We start from the raw sequence: 8724 nt of genomic DNA, 5'->3' as shown, positions 1-8724 counted from the left end.
TCCCGCCGCGGCCTTTAAAGGCCCACCACGTGGCCGCGGTGCCGGCCGGGGTCCGGGGGCGGTGTCCGGGCTGCGCCTGCGCACTGCTTCGCAGCGGAGTACGAGGTTCCGAGAAAAGGCGCTGGAGAGGAAGGAAAGGTTGTTCTGAGTGGGCGGCCGTGGGAGGAGTCGGCTCCTTATGCAAATCACAGCGGCGCGCTTGGGCTAGGGGGCGGGGCTCGCGATGCAAAGTCGGGTCGGCCTTTGGAAGCGCGGGGGGGGCGGGCCCTCGCAACCCTCAGCCTCTTTCCGCGAGTCTCTGACGTCGCCGACGTCGCGTTTAAAAGCGGCCGCGCAGGCGCAGTAAGCCGAAATGCGAACTTAGGCTGTTACACAACTGCTGTGGTCCGCTCTCGCCGCCTGCCCGGCAGTCAGTCAGCGTCGCTGCCGCTGTTGCCGTCTCAGCCGTTCCGGGAGTCTCAGGCCCGCAGCCGCCGCCGCATACCCGCGCTTCCGGGAGTCTCCGGGAGCCCCCGTCCGCCCGCACAGGCCGGTCCCGACAGTCTGCGTCTCCTCGGCGCCCCTCGCCGCCCGCCGCACTCGCCGCTCCGGCCGACATGAGTGGGGACCATCTGCACAACGATTCCCAGGTACGGCTCGGCCGGATCCTCCCGGCGCCCCGCCCCGGCCCTCCGCGACCCCCGGCGCAGGCCCCGGCCCGGCCGCTTTGACAGGCCGGAACCCCCGGCCAGGGGCGGCCGGGCGGCGGAGCTGGGCGCGCTAGGCCTCGGGCGAATGCCTCGAAGTTACAGATTGGGGGGATGTTTGCCCCTTATGGCCGTTCCCGGGGCCCCCTTACCCCGGGGGCGCAGGGTGGGCTAGGCCCCCGGCCCCGCGCGCTCGCCTCTCGCGGGGTGAAAGGAGCCTGTTTGTTCATATTACCTCCTTTTCTCTCTCCAGATTGAAGCGGATTTCCGATTGAATGGTGAGTGTGCCCCCCGCCCCGACCCCGGGTCCCCCAGCTGCCGGCCGCCTACCCCGCGCCCGGCCGGAGCCGGGCAGAGGACAGACATGGCGTCCCAGAGACTAAGTCCCGGCTCCTCGCTCACCGGCCCCATTGTTCCCATCGGGCCGCCTCTGGACCCCCTTTCCGGGGACCCCAGCCCCCCCCAGATCGCGGCCCTCCCAAGAGGGGGCAACGGAGACCCGGCGTCGCCCGCCGCGGGGCTTCGGGCAGCCTTTCCTGGCCCGGATTCCTCCCGGGAAAGTCGCCTTGTCGACAGTCGGGACTTAGTCTCTGCGCCATTTTCTTTTTCTCTCCTCTCCTTTCTGTGCCTGTGTCTCTTTCTCTCCCTCCCTCGGCTCTTTCCTTGAGCTGCCCAGAAGGAGCTTTCTGCAGAGCAAAGCCGTATAAATCACAGACCTCACCAGAGAGGGAAGGGTGGGAGACTGAATTGTTACCATTTTTTCAAAGGAGAACTTTATTTTGGGGGTTATTCCCTTTCTGCTTCTTGCTTGTTTCCTTTTCTGTTTCCAGAATGAAAGATACCTTTCGGCAACTGTTGATTTGGGGTGGGGGTGGGGGTGTAAGATGTTTATGATGGGAATTATGGTTCTAAAACTAAAGCCGTGCTTTGTGGAGTTTATCACATTTTGAGGTTGTTTTTCTCAAGTTGTGTTCTTTGCAAAGGTAGTAGCAGTACCTCCCTTCAGAAAGTTTGCAAGTTCTCTATGGGCCGTCCAATGTAAATGTTGGATTCGGGTATATAGATTTTTTTTTAAAAAATTAAAGTATTCCTGACTAGAACTTTTCATGGTGGCTGAGGTTCCTAATGCAGTGTTTTTGTTTTTTTAGAACCGCAGTTTAGTGTACTTGTCAGGAGGAAAGGTTGTTGAGCATCTCATCTGGACTCTGGTGTATTGGCCTTTTCTTTTGGGCTGTGGGGAAGAAAAAGATTTTACTTATTGAAACAAAGAGTAGCCAGCACCCACCCCTGTTTCCTGTTCTTTTTTAGAAGCCGCTGTTTTTCAGGAATCAAGAGCTAGGTTGCTTTTCCCAGATCTTTATGTTTTTGACCCCTTATCAGCCGAATCAAGGCATTTATTCTTTGAGTATTTCCACTTCAGTCATTCAGTGAAGATTCCCCCAATAAAAAGCTCACCCTGTGGGCTTTTCAACAATCTTATTGAAGGAGAAGGTATCCTCTGTAGTGTGCTGGGAATTCCCACTGATTCTGATGGTACATAATCCTGCTCAGTTGAGTTCGGGTTCCGGGAACCTCTCCAATGGGAGAAGCTGATGAGTAGGTTTTCTGATGTTGTAATCAGCAGTCCATCGTGTTAGCCTGCTCTGCTGAGAGCAGCCTTATGTTCAGAGTTGTAGTGGGCATCTAACAAGAGATGTGACTCTGCAAGGAAGGATTGTGGTTAAATTAAAGTGTAGCATTTCTTGACCACCTAATAAGTGCCACACATTGCGTCGTGCTAGAGCTGAACCTTTGGTCACAGTGCTTCTTGCCCTTAGTCTAGTCTATTGGGAGAGACATAATTAGTTAATTATAAGGTAGGTGATGAGGTGTATGTATACCCAAAATGCTTTGAGAAATTAGGGGACTTAATTTTGTCTGCGGGTGGGGAAATTTCTCAGAGGAGGTGACTTCTGAGTCGAGTGTTGTGTAAGACTAGGTGCTGAGTGTCGAGTTGGAGTATTTCTTAACTATGTTTAGCTAACCTATCAGGATTTTAAAAGGGTGATGAGTCCCCTGCAGTTGAGAAAGCTGCAAAGAGTATAGATGTTTCTTTCTTTTTTTTTTTTTTAAGATTTTATTTATTTATTTGACAGAGAGAGACACAGGGAGATAGGGAACACAGGCAGGGGGAGTGGGAGAGGGAGAAGCAGGCTTCCCGCCGAGCAGGGAGCCCAACGCGGGGCTCAATCCCAGGACCCTGGGACCATGACCCGAGCCGAAGGCAGATGCCTGACGACTGAGCCACCCCGGCGCCCCAAGTATAGATGTTTCTTGGGAATGTGGGAGCAAAGAAAGGATGTGGCAGATGAGGATGTAGAGTCCTTTTGACCTCTCTTGGAGGAAGGTAGGAGCTTAACACAGGAAAAATGTTCTTTTGACTTTAAGATTGGGCTTAGTATGTGGTGTATTTAGTAGTGAAACAAAGTTTAGTCCTTTCTCAGAAGGTTAATCTCCATGGTTCTCACTTAAATTATGCAAAGGAATTACTGAGTATGTGATGATTGTTAGCTGGGTAAATTATTGATCTTTAATGCCATTTTTATAGAAACCGAAGTAAACTGAGTATATTGACTTTGAGAATGTGATCACTTGTGATTGTTAGTATTTATTGAACGCTTAGTGTCTGCCTGGCACAAATCTCTGGTCTTCCCATGGATGATCATCTAATTTGATTTAATCCTTGGAAGGACCCTATGAGTTAGGTACTATTATTTCTGTTCTATAGATGAGGAGACTGAGACTCCACTGTGTTTACTAGCTTGCTCACGGGCCGGTGAGTCTGGCATTCCAAAGCTCCCAAGCTTAGCCAGTATGCTGTAGATATGATTGCAGTATGACAAAATTAAAGCTACACATCTCTACTTTTTTACAGAGCTGATAAATGTGGGAGGGAAGGATTTGATAGTTTGTCATTTGCGTTTTAACTAAACCTGCTCCTTCAAGAGAAAAAGCACTTTAACTGCCTCCCCACCATCCTAAGTGTCTGACACTGGAGTAATTATCTTTGTAAATACTGTCTAGAAGAAAGATATAGTGTTAGCAACTGTGTGCTTGCTCTCCTAAGTAATACCCTGGTAACTAGTGATTGATTTATGTAACTATGGAAGACAGTTTTTAAAAAATAAAAATCAGTGTTTAATTATACTCAGACATGTCATTATTGATCTTTGTATTAAGAAGAGTTTGCTTAAGCATGATCTTAAGTGGACTTAACCCAACTTACAGATTAACTGCGCAAGTTCATATATACAAACATCCCTCATCCCTTAAGATCTAAAAGACTTTTTGTCCTTTGGAGCTCATTCTTTACAATAGTTAAAACTGTTGCTGTTCGTTTGGAATTTACAACGTTCTGGCCCATACTCAACTGCTGAGAAAATCTGTTATTTGTGAAGTGCGTTTATATTTAAAATATTGACGGTGAGCTGGGAGTTTCAGGAGCAGAAACCATAATCCTTTACCTACCTCTTTTCTTTCTCAGTGTTGGTAGCACTAACTGTAGTGGGGCTAAGTCATTATTACAGTACTGTGCAGACTGCTGAGCTATCTGTAGAGTTGATAAAGGTAACGTCATGTTGGGGGTTTAGTGATCCTTCCTTCTGCTGTTTCAAGGACTTGGAGTTTTTGCCTGTCTGCTCTGGATCTGTGGGGTTCCTCCCTCCCTGCGATGAGCAAAGTATACGGCTTGATTCAGTTAGTGATTAGTTAGTCTAAGTAATGTTATATGGGATCATAGTTTGACGTCATGTTTGGTGTTGATTCTGGTTGGCTTACTGGATTCAGGTTATAGGGAGGAATTAAATATAAATTGTCTCTGATGCTAACAGTTGTATTTCTGTGTGTTAGTTGCAGATTGAGGTGGGGGGTGGAAAGATTGATGATGTGGCTATCTGGAAATTCCCATCACAGTTTTAAAACTGCAAACTGATGGCACCTTCAAATGAAATCTGGCACATCTTCCCGCTCAGTCCAGAAACACTTAAGCATCGGGCTCTGGTATTTTCTTTCCTTCTACAACCAAACTCCTTGGGGCACCTTGTCAGAATTAGTGACTACTGTGGAATCTTTATACTACACTTAGACGTGAAACAAAGTTGCTTGTCAACATGTGCTTTTTAGATTACTAGCGTATCAGAACTCCCAAACAAATTTTAGATGTTTCCGGTAAAACTAGAATATCCAGGAGTTATTAAAGGAATCAGAAATACCTCATAGTTTGAAAGGTGAAAACTAGGTAATATTGAGGTCTCCAGCTCATACTTTTCTTTGGTAAGTAGATAAAATGGAAAGTAGAAAGCCAGAATCAGTCCCCAAATCTCATTTTAATCAATAGCAGCAAAAAAAAAAAAAAAAAAAAAGAATTGTCTGGCTTTTTTCTTTAACATCAGCATAAAAATGAGGAATTGTGAGAGTTTGCAAGAGTGATTCATTAATTTGTTCTGGGTCTTAGTGAATTGTTATCCATTTATACAATATACAAGAGCCAGGGATTCTTAACATGTCTTAAAAATTACATTCCAAAATTAGGCCGATGGGATTTTTTGTTTGTTTTCAGCATGGGGGGGAGTGCAAAAACTGTCAGCCTTTTAAATATGTAAATACGTTTGAGAAAGCTTTGTGTGATATATTAATTATAGTAACGGTTATCCTCTATTGCTAAGGGTAAGGGAAACGATTCTATTGTATTTTATGGATAGATTTCATTTTAGGAGCCTTCAGATTATAATGAGATTGTGTGTTATTTCAATTATTTGGGTATGAATGCATATGTGTGTTATGGATCTTTAACAACATTTGCCATACTTGCAGTGCAAAATAAAACTAATTTTCTTCAAACCCAAAGTTCTTTCCCCAGAAGTGTGTTTTTGTGAGGGTTTTCATACTTCCCATATGAAACTCTGTTGAACTCCAGTAAAGTTCTAGCTTTATTTGGAAAAATGGATTCAAATGTAATTGTTTACTTTTGAATGAGGCTTTAAATAAATATTTGATGTGGGACCCTGAGGTTTAAAAAAAAAAAAAACCTTGAAAAAATGGTAAAATATAGTTAATTCATTGCATTTCTTTGTGGGAGAGTCAGTTGAGTGACTTTTCTGTGTCCTATGGTTTAGATAATCTGCTCCTTAATTACTTTGAACCAATAACTTTGCATAATAAGGGTGTTTGGGCAAACTGTTGAGAATATGGCTTCTTAAGGTAAAAAGGTTGAGATGGGAGAAGTTCCTAACTGGACTTTAAGAAGTGAATGAGGTATTGTGTTTAAAGGAAGCTTTCAGATTGTGTTTAAACTTTGAGTAGTAATACTTGGAACAAGTCTTTTCTCTGTATTTCCATGCCTTGTAAATGAAGTTTGAGATACATCCCTGTGGCTGCAGGCCAGTCACTGATGTAGGAAATCTAACGAGGCAAGGAATAATTAGCATTTTACCAGCCCCTGCCCTTCCCCCACAACCTGCCTATCTAGGTGTGTGTCTTATGCTCTGTGTTGATAGCACCAGTGCCTGGGTACTGTGGAGGGGGATAAAGATTGGGGGTAGGGAGGGCGGGTATCTTGGTAGCCTAGGCTTTATTATTGAGTGGGGAAAAGCTTATAAAATATGTTAGATATTAATGGTATTTTTGGTAGGGCTATAGGAAATGACCGTATGCTGACTTAACAGCAAATAGATACTGTTTAACATAATTTTTATTCTGTATGTTCAAGAAAGAGTCTTAAGTATTTTTCATACTGGGAGAGAAGTGATTTTACTGATTATCTCAAGTATATCTTAGGGTATATAGTTTGTAATACCATCAAGCTAGAACCTTGTTTATCTTTATCTGTCATTTATGTCTCTAAATTTTAGTAGAGAAAGAAACTAAGGGAGAGAGGCAGCTTAAGTTTTAAATTTCTTTTTTGGACAGTACTCATTTTCAATTTGTTGGCTTAAGTTTTTATATCCATTCAGTTGTCTCCCTGCCACCTTTACCTTTGTGTATTGTTCTTGAGAATTTTTCTGAAATTCATAGTAGATATTTTTATTTACATATCCCTCATGCTCCCTCCATTCGATTTAGGGTAGAGGTGCATATCTACCAGGCTGTTAATTCCTCTCTGAGCCTTTGAAGTTAACTTTGTTTCTGTGGATTTAAGGACCCAAAGAACTCCATTCATTAGCATTCCTGAAGTACACCTAGATAGGCTCCAATAAAAGATGTTAAAGCAATCAGCATTATTGGGGACTTTAATTCTCTTGTCTTTGCTGTTGAGAACAAGTTTCATAGATACCTGAGTATTCTGACATCTTCCTATGTTTTAAGAACAAAAATCTGCCAACTCTTGGACTCAATATTCTTTGTATTTTTCTTAGTACAGCCTAGCAAAGATAGATGCCTGGGATCTTTCTTGAAGGAGATACCCTTGGCTGTTTGGAGTTTACCCGCCTCCCAAGAATGTTTTAAGTTTAAGAATAGTTCTACACTAGAGTACACAAGAAATGCACCCTTTGCCACTTTGTAAAAGCCCAGATTTTAATTTTGTTGCCATATATGAATCCCCAGATTTATAAAGGTTTGTGAGCAGAATACTGGTTGGACAGAAGACTTAAACCTAGCAGGTTTCAGGATCAGTAAATTAGGGGGTCTCACTGGCTAAGACCTCTTACTTTATCCAATTCCTATAAGGTAGCCTCTTCATTTGTAGTCTGTTATCTGAGCTCTTGCTATGGAGTAGAAGGGGAAGTAGGAGGAAAGGAACAAATTTTGAGAGGTTAGTAGACATCACATTTTTGTATTCATTAAATCTGAATTTAATGGGAATAGTACAGATTGCATAGGTTTATGGGAGAACCTGCGACCAAGAAAGGAAAACTTTGCCTTTTACACCTTCTCAGCTCCCCTTTTTGGTAGCATACTGCCTGGTCTAGATTCCAGAAATCCCAGACTAATTGGTAAGCTTCTAGTAAGAGATGTCACAGCCTGCCCTTAATTATGTTCTGGTAAAGATAGTTTAGACCCCTTGCATCTGGAGAGCTAGGTATTAAAGAGATGCTTTGGTGTTAAGGCTGGAACCAGATTGATACTAAAGGGTATAAGTGATGAAGAGGGAGGCCGTGGGGAGATAACGTTCTTGAGCAGCTGGGGTAAAGTAGAAAATTCGAGTAGAGAAATCTAAATAAGTCCCTATTCTTTGTATGAAACTTAACCCTGGCTGCCAAACCTTGTTTTGTCATATATAGATAGGGATGATATTTCTATGCTTCACAAACTATTGAGATTTAAATAAGTATATAGAGAGCCTCTTTGCCCACATTTTAAAATTTAAACTTTGGTCAGACAGCTTCTATTCTGCAATGGATCTTTATTTTGAACGTTAGGTTTCAGGTACTGATGTTGGTGACTCCTTCCTTCACTGGTATTCCCTGATAACCTTTTAAATCTTCTGACATTTACACAGTGAACAGTAGCATATAACTAGAGTTGGTTGAGTCTTTACCTCACTGAACTTCACAGCCTACACTGATCTCTTCTGATTATTAAGCAACCACTATAAAATGAAAGGTGGTATATCTAGGTTTGGGCTAAGTAGGAGCCAAATGTGTATCTGGTTCCTTCTTTTCTAAGAATAAGGCAAGATTGTCATTGCTGAAAACTTCTTTTCAGAGGGGATGGGCTTAGAAATGAAGAAACTATATTGCTGTAGCTGATTTCTCAGCCCTTTAATAGAACTATGGATTTTCTCTTAAAGATACCCAGAACTTACATGTCAATTATATCTCAATTTAAAAAAAGGTACCCAGAGCTTTATCTTTATTAGATGCATTTAGTAAGGGAAATGCCGAATTCATTATTCGTGATTTTTTTTAAAGATTTTTTTTTAATTTATTTATTTGAGAGAGAGAATGAGAGATAGAAAGCACAAGAGGGAAGAGGGTCAGAGGGAGAAGTAGACTCCCTGCTGAGCAGGTAGGCCGATGTGGGACTCGATCCCGGGACTCCAGGATCATGACCTGAGCCG

General features: G+C 43.4%; 1 protein-coding gene across 3 annotated transcripts in view; it reads left to right on the top strand.

Moving 5' to 3' along the window:
• Positions 1-346: 346 nt before the first annotated feature.
• The window catches only part of TOP1 (DNA topoisomerase I), a 96599-nt gene continuing 88221 nt past the window's right edge, over positions 347-8724 (top strand). For 2 of the 3 annotated variants that reach the window (XM_025875597.2, XM_025875596.2), the window contains exons 1-2: positions 347-629; positions 940-964. In XM_025875597.2, coding sequence (XP_025731382.1) covers positions 597-629; positions 940-964 — 58 coding nt within the window. In that variant the 5' untranslated portion in view covers positions 347-596. The remainder of the gene's footprint in view (positions 630-939; positions 965-8724) is intronic. The other variant, XM_025875595.2, reaches the window with a different exon arrangement.

The sequence above is a fragment of the Callorhinus ursinus genome, unplaced genomic scaffold (genome assembly GCF_003265705.2).
Source record: "Callorhinus ursinus isolate GAN/ISIS: 27379988/994484 unplaced genomic scaffold, GSC_fseal_2.0 scaffold38, whole genome shotgun sequence".
In the NCBI taxonomy this organism is placed as follows: domain Eukaryota; kingdom Metazoa; phylum Chordata; class Mammalia; order Carnivora; family Otariidae; genus Callorhinus; species Callorhinus ursinus.
The sequence above is the reverse complement of the archived record's forward strand: the minus strand, read 5'-3'. Positions and strand labels throughout refer to the sequence as shown.